The sequence below is a fragment of the Chelmon rostratus genome, chromosome 7 (genome assembly GCF_017976325.1).
Source record: "Chelmon rostratus isolate fCheRos1 chromosome 7, fCheRos1.pri, whole genome shotgun sequence".
In the NCBI taxonomy this organism is placed as follows: Eukaryota; Metazoa; Chordata; class Actinopteri; order Chaetodontiformes; family Chaetodontidae; genus Chelmon; species Chelmon rostratus.
This window is the reverse complement of record NC_055664.1, coordinates 19,459,010-19,473,289: the sequence shown is the minus strand read 5'-3', so window position 1 is coordinate 19,473,289 and position 14,280 is coordinate 19,459,010. Positions and strand designations below refer to the sequence as shown.

Here is a 14,280-nt window from a genome sequence, read left to right as displayed (position 1 = left end):
GCGGCATTTTTAGGTTGATCCTATGAATCTCAGTTGCAATGTACATGGAAAACTTTTGCACCCCGCTAGATTATTGCGCAGAAAGGAGCTTTCGTTAATTGGTATTCACGGTGCAAAGTATTGCAATTGTATGTGCTTTTATAACATATGTCAACTTAATGCAATCAGGCGCACTTCAACGCCAACCTGTCATATCCACACCACACCACAGGGCGGAGACTTTACGCAAGCGATACCTTTGTAGACCCCTCCCAAACAGGCGGAGCGTCAGATGCGTCGACAAAATGTCAACAACATGCCGGAGTCTTTCGGAGAAACAGAAAGCGAAGGAGGAAGAACCGTCATACAACAAAGAGATCATGGAAACCAGTCATCTCATAACATCGTGTCAGTAATATCTCAGTTCGCAGATGATAATTTAACACTTGTGCGGGTAAGAGTCTCCTTTGTGTGACCTGCAGCTGACAGGTGATGCATGTTCATGAGTGTGCAACATGGTCACTTCAGTGCCACAGTGTACTGAGTCACCTGCATCTATGGTTAATCTTTTAGGTAGTGGTAGCCTATTTATTGGTAAAGGATGGGGACATATAAAAAAATAAACTGAAATCTGGATTTTCAGGAGTAATTCCCTCTAGTCTACTCCTCTGTACCACATGGTTTCAAGTAAAATCACCACACTGACCAGACATCCTGTCAGGCGTCACCAGTTGTTCCCACTGGGGATTTTGATGCCCCTGTGTCACTATTATATCTGTCAATATCTTTCTCATTGTAACTGTCCAGCACATGTTGCGCTGGGTTGATGGTATCACTGTCATCCTGTCAGCTCTCGACCCTTCACTGCTCTCTTGTCTCTCATGCAGAACATAAGCACCGGGCTGGCAGTTGCTGGCGTTGTTGTAATAGCAAGGAGTATCAAACTGGTAAGAGAGAAAGGCTTCTAGATGCACACTTTGGATTCAATATGCATTTGGTGTTGTCCATTCTGTAAATAACAGCTTTCCTCCTGTCTTTCAGGCCACAATTTGGCACTAACACTCAGATCCTTTGCTTAAGTCAAAGTAGAAATACTGTTAAACAAGTAAAAAATACTGTATTCACAATGTAACTTGAGTAAAAATACAGAATCCACAATGAGTAAAAGTACTCATTATGCAGAATGGCTTCTTTCAAAGTGTTACATTATGATGGAGTATTATATTATTCTGTTATAAATACACGCAAAAGTATTTAAATGTTGTACTTCGTCAATTTGGAGCCAATTTTAGATACTTTGTACCCGACTGGGAAGATTTGCAATATAGTTCTGCTTCATATGTTTTTATTGTAAAAGGTAATTAGTAACTGTTTTCAAATAAATGTAGAGGGGCAATAAGTGTAATATATCCCTCTGCAATATGGTGAAGTGGAAGTATAAAGTTGCATAAAATTCAAATATTAAAGAACAAGTATGTCAAAATACTACTTAAGTACAGAGCTTCACTACATGTACTTCCAGTCCACCACTGCCAATACTCCTCAATGGAAACTCTGGATTATTTCAGACTGAAAGCTTTATCAAGACTAAAAGACTTCTGCGACTGACTCAGTTAATTCCAGATCTCATTGCGTATTAAAACATTACACTTGTAGGGTGTTAATGATATTCAGATATTTCGTGAGTCGTTAAAAGTTGCCACTCAGTTGCCTCATTCCACCCGTTCAGATCACCAGATTTCAAGCTGCGTCCGAGATCCCTGCTCGTTTCATCGAGAGGAACGTCAGCCTTCGTGGGAAAGTTCAGTCGATCACAGAGAGAGGAGTTGAAGTGGAACATGTCCCGATTTACCTGCCGGTCCTCTCTCCGTTACTTTCAAAACACAAAGGTAATGTTGGGGCGTTTGACTGAAATCATCAAGGCGCACACACACACACACACACACACGCCCACACAGTCTGAATCTTATTGCCCCAAAAATGTCGTTGTGACATTTTGCCTTTGTAATGTCAGACTCTGTTGCATTTGATGATCTGTTCATGAGTGAGAGTGAAAGGTAAGCTTGTTAGCAGTCTTATCAAATCACTGAGCAATAAAATCAAGCAGCTTGTGCTACATACAGACTGCTCCATCAGCAGCTTCACCGTGGAGGACTCACAGGAGCAGCTATTTCAAATATTACCTTTATCCCACTTGACCTCCCACATTTTCAAGCTGCTTCTTGGCCTCTGTGGCAGTCACACAAAGATAACTTACTGGCATTCATTTCATACATGTGATTGGTCTGAGTTAGCGATTCTTCATATAAAGCCTCAGTCAGTCATAAATAGGGCCCGATGTTGAATCTACACTAAACTCGAAACTAAAGCTTTGCCAGTTTTAGACTATTATATGCAGGCAAAGTCCTTGTACAGCTACTGGTGTTAAGACAGCATTTCAAAACTGCAGCTCTTTTTGTCAGCATATAATAAAATTACAGAAGAAAAACACTTTGATATTTTTAAAAGTGAGGTCATGAAAAAAAAGTATAATGTTGAAATTGGTACCCAGATTCCGGTATCATATCAGCTCTGGTATTAAAATAATCCACAGAGTTTGCATAACTAGAGCTCCACAGGTTTGCTTTAATCTTTATTGTAACCCATACAGCCCTTTTTTCTCCTCTTTAGGTGTGTCCACATCCACGATACTGGTGCATCTTGCAGGGGTGGAGTTGACTCCAGAGGGCAGGGAATGGCTGCAGAAGAACTTGGCTCCTGCCCAAACAGTCTGGCTAAAACTTATCAGCCGAGAAGACGACACGCTGCACTGTTTGGTGTCTCGAAGCAGGGTGAGACGTCTAATAACTGAGAAGAATTGTAGCTTGTCATAATTTTTTACTTAATGTCAGACTTGTCGTTTATATCCCATGAAGTGATTTCCTTCTCTTCCCTCATATCTCCAGCAGGGGTTGATGTGGAGCTACTGTGTGAACGAAGAGGTCCTCCGGCTGGGCCTGGCCCGCACTGCGCCCGTTGTCGGGGTCCTGCCTGACTCGCGCCTCTACTGGCGTGTCCACAAGCGGCTGCACAGGGCAGAGGTCAGAGCCGAGAGGAAGGGGCGGGGACTGTGGAAGCAGGACAGCCTATGGGAGAGGGCCTCCAGGGCTGTCAGGGACAGCGCTTTATTCAGACTGATGAGGAGGATCTTCAAGAGGACGTGACAGATTGTTCCAAGACAGAATTGATTTTGAGCTCTAAAATAATCAAAAGGTGACGGAACACAATCTGTTTTGCATACCTGTTACTGCCAACTCCTAAACTAAGACATCTAAAATGAGTCTTACTACAGGCTAAACAAAGTGGCACCCACCACTTATCTGTCAATATGTTTCTCAATGTACAGTTACAGTTACATTTCTTTGTTATTACAAAACAACAAGAGTTGTAATTTCTGCTTTACATTCCTTTTTACACCTGTTGCAAAGGTTCATGGTGTATTTTAACTGTAATTCACAGGCTTTAGAAGCCTGAAATGATTAAAAAGCTTGTTAACTCCCTGATACTAATCCCTCAGCTTTCACTTACCCCACTAAACCACAGCTAAGCGCTGCCTCCTCTGTTGGTGTGGGACACCCCACTAAACCCAAGACAGGGGCGGGGTATGTTAATGGTGTTCAAAATGGAGAGGGGGGTCCACTGGTCCCTCTCTGAGATCACTGTTGCTATAGAAACACCAAATGTGAAATACAAAGCGAAGCAAAGGCTAAACTCTATATTGGCCGCCCTCAAACCCCGTGGGAGCCTTTGCATGTTGTGTGTATGTGTGGGGGTCTGTAAGTGCCTATAAAGAGGGCCCTTGTAGCAGTAATGTGACCATGACATTTGAGTATTTAAGCACTGGAATGGAACAGAAAAGAGACCAAGCCAGTGAACTGCCTTTGATTTCACGTGATATCATTGTACAAATTAATGAAAAAGGTCTAAATTGTGATTTGTATCTGAAGATATTTTCCAATATTGCGCTCATCAATAAGCCCCAAAGCAAATGTCACGGGTGTCCAGGATTATGATCATGCAATTGTTTGCAGAACAGGTCCACTGCCAAATTTACACTTTGTGCCTCCATGTGCTGTAGTTGCTATCCATGCTTCATCCTTGAAAGGCAGAGGAGGAGGAGGAGGAGGAGGAGGAGGAGGAGGTGGCCCTGCAAATGAGGCCAGACTGTGATGTGTGTCCAGTGGGGTGCAGGGTGAGGGAGTCTCGGTGCAGTGAGAGGTAATACTGAAGCACTCAATCCAATGGGTGCAAGGAGATTAGTGCAAAGGGGAGGAGGGTCACAGGGGTAGAAGGGGATTTTGGGTTCGAGCACAAAGGCAGGAGAGGAGGAGTCACGGTGGAGGGGAAAGGGAGTGAAGCAAAGGGGAGGCGAGGGGGGGTTGATGAATCAGCTAGCCTCTCTTTTGTTGTGCAAATATTACTAGCGACTGTTACGGCCGAAGAGGCTCGTGATTGGTGGGCTGATTTAAATTGTAAGGTGCATTTCAGGCTGATGGCTGTTGCTGCCAGACTTTGAACTGTCACCGAGGGAGGAGTGGGAGGGAAACCACGGCGGAGACAGACAACAGGCGGGAGGCAGAGTCAAGTTTCTGAAGTTGGAGATCACAGAGAATTAGTGCTGTCACTGAAGAGGGTGAAATATTGAAGATGTCTCTGTAATATTTAGTGTGACTGCGTCTTTTATCTCAACTCAGACGTTGATTTAATACTTGTGCGTGTAGGAATTTCTTTGAGCACAATCTGTGATCAGTATTTGACTGGAGACACATGAGCAGTATACGGGACTGTATAATGTACATTATTCGCCATTTAAGTAAATAGTTAAATTGATATTTTAAGATTCAAAGGAGCAAGAAAACGTTTAAAAAGTCAGAAAGTTGTGGAACCTCAGGGGAGGATTTTGGGCCACTTTTAAATACTACTGGGGAAAATAGAACTGCTAAAATTAAAACAAAAATAATTGCAATATGAAATATGATATAATTAAACATTTCATCCAATTAAAAGAAAGAAAAATAAGCTATTGTCACACTAAAAAGGGTCATACGGATATCAGCTCATTGAGGTTTATGTTGGTAAAAAAAGATATACAAGAATTTAATTAGTCTGTTTCCCTTTTTCTTTATTCTGAATTTGAATAGAGGGACTGAATGAATGAGTAAACCATCTCCTTGGCTCTTGTGTAAAGGTTGTCCACTCCGAAATCCAGTCCAGCTTTTCCCAAATCCACTGGTCCCACACCAGCACTAGTCATTTGAAAAGGCACGGTGCTTGATGTAGTGGTGGGTGCTTGCCCTCACCAGTGAAGTTGTTGGGACATTCTTCCTCCACGTAACCACACTGCTGGGACCATCACAGGCTTATTTTGCATCTGTGCCCTCTGCCATGGACGTCCAGCGCCTCAAAGGCTACTGTTCTGGTGAAAGTGGGAAGCTTTTGTGAGGAAGCTGACAACGTGGTTTCAAAATCTGAACCTGAAGTGATAGAAGTAAGTGAGCCTAAGATGCTTGGTGGGATTCATGTAGGACTGACATTGTTTTTCCTTTTTGCATCTCACATGGTGCATTTAACCAACTTAAAAAGCCTTTTTCTTGTATGTTAACACTTGTGCACTTTTCTGACTATGGCAATCCACACACAGTCTGCTGTCACTTTAAATTTACTGTTGGTAGGATACTGTATACAGTAGCCAAGCGGATGTGCACCTGTTCAACCTGTGTGTACGCGGGCACATGCTGTGTAATGTAGAAACTCGAGACATTTCCTCATCCTTATCTTTATTGCTCCAGTCTACGTCAGGCACAGGGAATCAGGCTCAAAACATTTCTTTTTTTTATCCTTGGATCATTTTGCCAGCCACAAATTGCCTGAGCTGATGTGATCACTTTTATATTTTTGTCATGTACTTTAGCTTGTTTGTTGCCAGAATCAATAATTCATTCATGTGATTTATGAAGCATTTTCTGCCGCGTGCATTTCACATTTTGGTGCTCCTTCCCATTGTGCTTTAAGAGCAGAGATTTGCAGCAGGGCAGCATAACAAAGGCCTTTATCACACTCAGCCGGTAGCCATCCCAGAGAGAAAGAGATGGGGCACTCCCCCATCTGAGAGCAGGGTCCTTGGGGATTTTTTGATTTGATTTGAGGGGTTGAGTGTAGTTGGCCCGGGTGTTAAAGACAAAGAGATTTAAAGAGACAGAGAGCTGGTGTGAAAAAAGGCACCAAGGTTAGCTCTCCATCTCTGCTCCTGCCTGATAAACTTTACAGTATGTTGTCAACATTTCGTACAAAGAGTGTCTTTGTCAGGCAGAGTCGTCAAAGCTTATATGTAAATTGATACACACACGCAGGCCTCAGGTCCGCATTCAGTCACTTTTAATGTGCTGGTTCGCCTTGCTAATTAAAATTATTCTCCAAAATGAGGCTGATATTTGCTTTCACCTCCTGCCACAGTAAACACTTACTGGTCCCCGACAGTAACACTGGGTAGCTATTCCATCACATGCACTGTAGAGGCTGTGTGTGTGTGCGTGTGTGTGTGTGTGTGTGTGTGTGTGCGCGTGTGTGCGTGTGTGTGAAGGAATGCATCAGCCGTAAAGTGACTCCCTTGTTATTTTGTGACTTGAAGTATTGTGAACAGTGTATCAGCTTGCTGGTGTAGGGTTGTAGGAGTGGAAACACGACCCTTTGTGGGTGCTCTGATCCCTCATAAATAATTGAAGTTTCTTGGTGGAAAAGAAGAGGACTGAGGGTGAGCTGTGTATAAATGTGTGTGTGTGAAGGTAAAAGACAGAAATATAGAAGCAGAGTGTTTTTCTGACACAACTCTCAAGAAAACGAAGAGGCTGCCGCTGTGTGTCAGAGGCCTATCCCGCACATGCTCATCTCCATTTACAAACACTGAAGTGGGAATCTGTGTGTGTACTGTGTGGACTCTCTTGGTACAAGCTGACAGGCGGAAAATGAACAGTTCTCTCTTGTCAATGAGGACATTAAGCAGACAGTTTGAGTCCAAAACCTGAGGGTAAAAGTAAAGGATGGGAACAGGAGGGAGAGTCTCTGCTTGAAATAGATCTGACGGTTTGACTTGTGACCTTACCCACCCCTCAATTCCACGGTAAAGCAAGACGACCCCAGCACACGCACGCTCTACCACACACACAGCAGCACATGTGAAAGTTAGAATAAGATTGGTCTCTTTAAGGTTACAGAACATGCCGTATACTTTATATTCTGGCTCCGGAGACAGAATTTCCACCTAAAGTGGATGCATGTTCACGATGGTGATGTCTGTTTCAGCTCAACAGCCTCAACAGTGCATCAGTTAGGACACTCTGCAATTTTTTTTTATGACTGCACGATGTTAGCACAGCGTCTGTTGACAAGCTCAGATAGCTTCACTGCCCCTCTGCAACACAACTCTGACCCCTCAGTAACCTCGCTGCCTCAAGGTCCGCTCTATGTCCTTATCAGGTCACTGAAACACTGGCTGGACAATTCAGATGTTACCACTTCCTCCTCTTTCCTCTCAGCCTGGTGAAAACACGTTATTGTCATTTTGCAGGGCTGAAATGAGTAGTTGAGTAATCGATCAGGAAATTAATTTGCAAGAATTTTGATAATCACTTAATTGTTTCAAGGATCTTCCAAGCAAAATAGTCAAAAATGATCTCGCTCCAGCTGCTCAAATGTGAGGATTTGCAGCTTTCTTTGATTATAATTAACTATATGTTAAATATTTTGGGGTTTTGAACTATTTTTCCAGGCAAAACAAGCAATTTGAAGATTGTGACCAGCAATAATCAAGATAATAATTGGAAAATGAATCAATAATGACAATAATCATTAGTTCTGATAATTATCAGCTTTAAACATTATGATTTTCTGTGTAGATGACATTGAATCTGAAACAAAAATGTGACTTTTGAAAAATAAAAAATAGGATCTTAAGAGCAGTACAGAAATAGACAATAAATAGTTAATTAAGTTTCAGCATTGGTTGGCAGGAATCCAGACTGCTGTGATGCACCACACGCTACAAATGTTTTTAATGTCTCTAACCCATAATGCACAAACCCTGAACACAAACACGTGAAAACTTTATTTTACACAAAATGTTTCCAAATTCAAAATGACAACATGAATTAATGAGCATGAATTAAAATGCCTTCTCTCTCTGTTCCCCATGCTGCCTTTACAGCCTATGCTTAAATATCAATGAGTTACTGAGCTTGGGAGCACTCTGGAGTGAAACTACCGTGAAACCTGAAATCTGTTTAACCATCAGCATACCAAGACTGTTTACTCTCTGTTCTGAAATCTGCTTAACAAGCAATTACAAGCTACACATTGACTCTGTAGAACAGCATGGTGAGTTTACAGGCTGAAGGCCATTAGCAGCCTCATCCCAGCTGACAAAATGAAGATATGTGAGGAGTAACATAGCTGTGTTGGATATAAGCTTGTGCTTTGTAAACACTTCACAAACACTGAGACAGTTGCAGATTATCTTTGAAACTCTAAACATGGTTGATAATCACTCAGTATTTGTGGCAGCTGGTCACATAAAATAGAACAGCCATTGTATATCTCATTAATCATGTCTGAATCGAGTGCTCTTTGGCATGTGTCAGTGTGGGGTGACAGATGCTGCTCTCTTTGTGTCTGTGTGTCATGAGAGGACCATTGTTACAAACATAGGTGTGCACGTGAGCAGGGATTTGTGCCATGTCACAGAGAGTTATGGATTATTACAATTTGGGTCTTATGTTCGTAGTTTTGGCCATAATGTTTATCAGATATGATAACAATACACTGTCACTTGCCGAGATCTGGAAACAAGGAGATACTGCTACAGTGAAGTCTGATGGGGCAATAAAAAGAGGAGCTGTCAGACTGCAAACATATTATAAAGTGACTAAAGTGTCTTGCACGTTAAGACCTAAAAAGAAAAAAGGATTTAAATCGTAATTGGTCCATATATGTATATCCCTCTGATGTTTCCTTTCCTTCCTGTAATATTTGAAAGACACAGCATTACCCTAGTAGTAAAAGGCTGTGATAATACCAGTGGTTATTTGGCTAGACAAGAACTGAAACATGTGCTTAACATGCAGGGCTGCATCCACATGCATCAGATTTTATTACTCTCACTCGATTTAAGCATCTACTAAGCAAAACTTTAAAGTCCGGGGGCATCTTCGACCTACTTCCTGTTAGGGCCTGAGATGAGAGTGGCTCATCAGACAGTGAAACATTTATTTTTAAGCTGCTCCTGTAGCTTGATAGACAGGAAAGAACAGACTGTATCCCCCTTGAGCTTTGGGCCCTCCTATAAATGAGAGGGCTTCTTGTGTTACACGCAGTCGCAAGAAGAGAAGCAGAGTCATTTTACCAACACATTTGTCGTGCACTCACAAACACTTGGTTTGTGCGGGTGTGGTTTATAAACCACATGTTTGCTTTTCATTAACCTGTTGTTAACCTCATTTTGACAAAGACGTGTGTTTGCTTTCTTGTTGAAAGACAGATGAAAAGATCAACACCCCTGTCATGTCTGTGTGGTATATACTAAGCTACAGCCAGCAGCCTCATTCAGTTAGCTTAGCTCACTTAGCTTAGCATAAAGTGTGGAAACAGGGGGAAACAGCTAGCCTGGCTCTGTCCAAATTCAGCAAAATGCACCTACCAGCACCTCCAAAGCTCACTAATTAGCATGTTGTATCTTGTTTGTTTAAATTCATAGAAGAAACAGCCTCCTTTGGTTTGCCTGGCAGGCACTCTCCAGACCAACAAATAGTCTGGCACACAACCCCCATAATAATGTGCCATTTTATTTATTTAAAAACCAAGAATTAAAATTAACTAATGAACTTTGGAGGTGCTGGTAGGTGGATTTTGTTTCTTATGACAGTGGCAGGGAAGCTGTTTCCCTCTGTTTTCATTACACTAAGCTAAGCTAAGTTAGCTGCAGCCTGCGTAGCTTCATCTTTAATGGACAAACATGACAGCAGTAAAAATCACGTCATCTAACTCTCGGCAAGACAGCGATTTCCCAAAATGTCTAACTATGCCTTTACTTTGGTAATATTTCACCATCATACTTGCCTTTCCCTGGTGAATACAAGCAAAAACAAAGAGAAATGTGACATTGATGAGATTTTAAATTCAGATGCACCAGCAATATAGCCACTATTTGCCCAGTGATCAGGTTTGCTGTGTAACTTTGTGCAGCATTTCTAAAGCTAACTAACATGCACATTGTGGTAGCTTCTTTTTGACATGTGACCTCAGTGTTTATGCATTCATATAATGTAGCTATATCATGATTTGACACCGCATTAAAGCAAACAATGTCTCTAGTCATGCACCTCTGCTCGGCTCCTGTCTTTAATTTGGACTCTGTTATGAAAACAAACGGTAATTTTGAAACATTATTCTATAATTAAGCAGTGAGCCACGAGGGGCCGTGCTCTGTGGTGCGTTCAGAGCAGCTAAGAGGCGTTGCAGGCACAAGGTGAAGCAGAGTTTAATGACAGTGAGCAAAAAGCCTCTGATGAATTATTGTGCTTATAACATAAAGGCAACACAAAGGTTTCCAAACCCTCCACACTGCAAGCAAATGAGTTATTGTTAAGCAGAAATTACATGTAAAGTCAAAGCTGTATTTGGCATCAGAGAGCACCGATTGCAGCATGAGCAGAAATATAAGCTCCAAGCTCACCGTGAAGCTCTTTTTTGCTTCTCTTTGTTGCTGTTTTTCTTTAAGCACCTTCGCCGTTGTGTTTTTCTCCATCGACTGTTGTAAAAGTGAATCTTTCTGCCTCTGTGTTGGGGTTTTGCAGGGCATTTCCTTTTCTCTTTTCTGTTCCTTGGAAAGTTACCTTCCTGCACCAGCACAAACTCACCAGAGTGCAGCTTAATATTTAATCAGTATCAATAAAATATTACTGATTTTTCTTACATTATTTAAAGGAACAAATATTAAACATTGCTTATGTAATCCAGTCTCATTGAGATCACAAAATCTCTTTTTCATGGGAGCTATGGCCAAGATAGCAGCATTGCAGTGTTTCAAGCAACATGCAAACACATGCAGTTGAAGTATTTTACAACATATACATATACAGGCAGTTTTTACGGTAGTTATTCTTGGCTGAGTTGCAAACACTGATTCAGCATGACATGGGTGTGATACTAACAGAACGAGTGGGTCTTTGTTCATATGGTCTGTCATAAACACCGCAGACATTACAGGCTTCTGCCTTTTAAAGTGAGGTGGTGGCAGGGTCACAGGAAAGTACTTTCACCTCAGAGATACTTGACCTATAAGCTCTATGTGTTCAGCCAGACAGTCACCTCTCCTCAGGTCAGCCGGCACCAGGCGCCAATAACTGTCCCAGAGGCTCCGAGCCTTTCCAGATCCATACATCTCCTGTGTGTGTGTGTGTGTGTGTGTGTGTGTGGTGGGAGGTAGTAAATCACAGAAAGACGGATGAGCAACAGGTGGGGAACCACTAAGCAGTGAAACTGGCAGTAGGAGAGGCAGGAATGAAAAGTGATCAGGAGGAAATGGTGGAAAATTGGGAATCCGGGAATAATGGCGAGGAGAAACAGGAAGAAGATAAATGAGAACACATGGAGAGATGCAGAAATTCAAAGGCGAGAAAAAGGTGGACGACGAGAACTTGTTGGATCGATGAGACAATGGTTTAGGAGGAGAGAGAAAGGCATCAGAGAAATGCCTTTATGATAATGGAGACAGTTAAAGCAAAACTGCACAAAACAATGATTCAAAGTCTTGGTTCAAGATAAGCAGTGGAGTCCCTGCACCTGAGGTTTAACAGCAGTGGAGGGGTATGTTTGTTGTAATCCCACCCCAGACTTTTGCACATGTAACTCTGAAAATGTGTCTTCCAATTTGCATAATTTGTCCTCTTTGCACATGATTTAAAAGTAAAGTTGTCTCTATCTGTAATGACACCACATTTTCTTCAGCTCACGCGTTTTCCCACAGCAACACATTTAACATCCAGGTTTTAGTAAATGCTACCAGAAAATCCGCAGTTTATGAAAATTTGACTCAAAATACTAACCCTGCAAAACCATCCTTAGTGACGTTTCTCCTCACATTAACTCTTATCTGCCTGTCCAGGAGGGAAACAATTTGTTTTTCATTCTCTTTTAACACACGGTATGTGATGTAAATAAGTTTCCTCTTCTTCTTCATAGGGCATCCACTTGTTTGTGCTCCTGCGTCCCGCCTCTTCACCATGAGCTCCCGGGTGGTGAACAGGAAAGGAGAGCCACAGTACCGCCGGCACTTCCTGACAGACAACAGCACCTTTCACGGTAAATAAAAGAAACAGAGAATAAAGCAATGAACCTCCTGATGACTGCACAGCATGGGAACGAACAGTAGAGGGAGACTCGTCTCCACTGTTGTACCTCAAACACTTTTGAATTGCAGACACTGCAGCCAAGAGTCTTGTGAATAAAATCTTTTCCTGTTTGCTGAGACACAAAACCTGTTGCAAGCTACTGAATTATGATGTGACATGAATGAAAAACTGTCCACGGAACTTCATTCAGACTGTTCTAAATACAAAACATCTGTGTACAATCAGGCTGCAACACCTGACTTGTATTGCCATGGATAATTCATACATATTAGTACTTACACAGTGGAGCCAAATATGTCAGAGCTGAAGAAAGATATGATATTTCCATCACCCAGTATTGAGATTTGTAACTTGAGTTCCCTGACAGACTTATATACACCCCTATTTTGCATGCTGTAGATACGATTTAATAAACCAGAGAAAATTGTGCATTTTCTCCTTTTCATTTTCCTCAAAGCTGAAATTAATCCAGACGCTGAAAGGCATCAATTTGATCAGGATTTACTGCGTGAGATTTGAGGTGTTGAGGCTGCACGCTGACCAGTCTACCAGATAAATCAATGACCAATGTCTGATCTCTATGTGCTGCCACTTAAAGCCGCACCTTGACCTACTACAGCGAGTGTCTAGATCCCACCACCGGCAGACCGTGTGCTACATAGTACATGAGTGTGTGCTCTGTGTTTGTCTGTGTACTGTAAGTAATCAGGTGTGACTGCTCCAGAGCTGTGCTGTGGATTGACCTGACTGACTCGATTGATCTGTTTCCCCGTCCACCATGCTTAGAAATAAAGATATGATCACACTTGAGGAAATTTCAACCATTATCTCCCTTTGTAAAAATATTTCTTCAAACCAAAGTTTGAGTCTTTCAGAATCGGTGGTTAATTAATGTTGTTAAAGTGGAAATGAATAAACTACTGAGCATGAAATTAGATGTTTTCATAAAAACTGCGCCATCCCTCCACCCCCTCCTATCCATTTCTTACAAGATAACATGTCCTGATGCTAATCTAAAGTTATTATGTTCAAGCTGCCATTACGTTTTTCAGAGGGATAAAGGGAAGAGGAACAGAGCAGATTGTCTGCGAATAAATCGTCTGTTTAATCTTCACCACACTTCAGATCCTGCTGATCTCTGTCTGTATTCATTCCTGCATGTCCCTGAGAGGCTGTCCTTTCTTGTCAGAACCATCTTGTAAACATATGCCTCTCTCTTCTTTTCCCGTTCATTTTCCGCATGGCTTTGCTTCTCTCCTCCCGGTTGTTTCCAGTCTTTTGTGAATGGCAGAGTGGCTGATGGTTTTTGTTTGGCCGTGGTACATAAATCAGTGTGGGAAAGGGGTTTTGAGGGGGTTGGTGGAGACTGTGGTCTGCCTGTGATCAGGCAGGTGTGGCTGAAGAGATGTTTACACGTAAATCAAAGTGAGCAAACCCTCACATACTTGCTAATGCACAGCATGCACATGGAAAACACACGCACGCACGCACGCACACACACACACACACACACACACACAGCATTGAACTGAGGGTGAGACTTGTGTTCAGACACGTCTTTTTGCTCCTCCAGACAGCACTAATCGATTTGATAACCTCTGCTCTGGCTCTCATTGTCTGAACACCACTGTGTGTGTATATGCGTGTGTGTTGCACTGTGCGTGCGTGCGTGCGTGCGTGTGTGTGTGTGTGTGTGTGTGTGCTTGGTCACTTCATAATTGTCTCCTGCAGTCCTAAATTAAATGGCTTTAATGTGGACCAATGAACATGACTAATCTGGGAGCTTCAGGATGACCAAACCTTCATTAGGGAATTGACTCAACTAGGATGGATGCACACACACACACGCACACACACGCAC

General features: G+C 42.3%; 2 protein-coding genes across 3 annotated transcripts in view; both read left to right on the top strand.

Moving 5' to 3' along the window:
• Nucleotides 1-271: 271 nt before the first annotated feature.
• c18h3orf33 (c18h3orf33 homolog (H. sapiens)) lies at nt 272-3,521 on the top strand. 2 transcript variants are annotated; one of them, XM_041941252.1, is made up of 5 exons: nt 272-433; nt 867-926; nt 1,709-1,868; nt 2,650-2,810; nt 2,925-3,521. In XM_041941252.1, exons 1-5 carry the CDS (start codon nt 272-274, stop codon nt 3,180-3,182), a joined length of 801 nt encoding a protein of 266 aa, XP_041797186.1. In that variant the 3' UTR covers nt 3,183-3,521. The 2 variants fall into 2 exon arrangements, with proteins under 2 accessions (XP_041797186.1, XP_041797187.1); XM_041941253.1 differs by having other exon boundaries at nt 287-433; nt 2,928-3,521.
• An 8,769-nt stretch (nt 3,522-12,290) lies between these two features.
• Nucleotides 12,291-14,280, top strand: part of plch1 (phospholipase C, eta 1) — a 52,662-nt gene continuing 50,672 nt past the window's right edge. The window contains exon 1 of the mRNA XM_041940887.1: nt 12,291-12,369. Within this exon, the coding sequence (XP_041796821.1) occupies nt 12,291-12,369 (79 nt within the window). The remainder of the gene's footprint in view (nt 12,370-14,280) is intronic.

Coding starts and splice junctions, on each gene's coding strand:
- c18h3orf33 (XM_041941252.1), top strand. CDS start 272: ATGCGTCGACAAAATGTCAACAACATGCCGGAGTCTTTCGGAGAAACA. Junction 434..866: donor ATAATTTAACACTTGTGCGG/GTAAGAGTCTCC, acceptor TCTCTCATGCAG/AACATAAGCACCGGGCTGGC. Junction 2,811..2,924: donor GTTTGGTGTCTCGAAGCAGG/GTGAGACGTCTA, acceptor TCATATCTCCAG/CAGGGGTTGATGTGGAGCTA.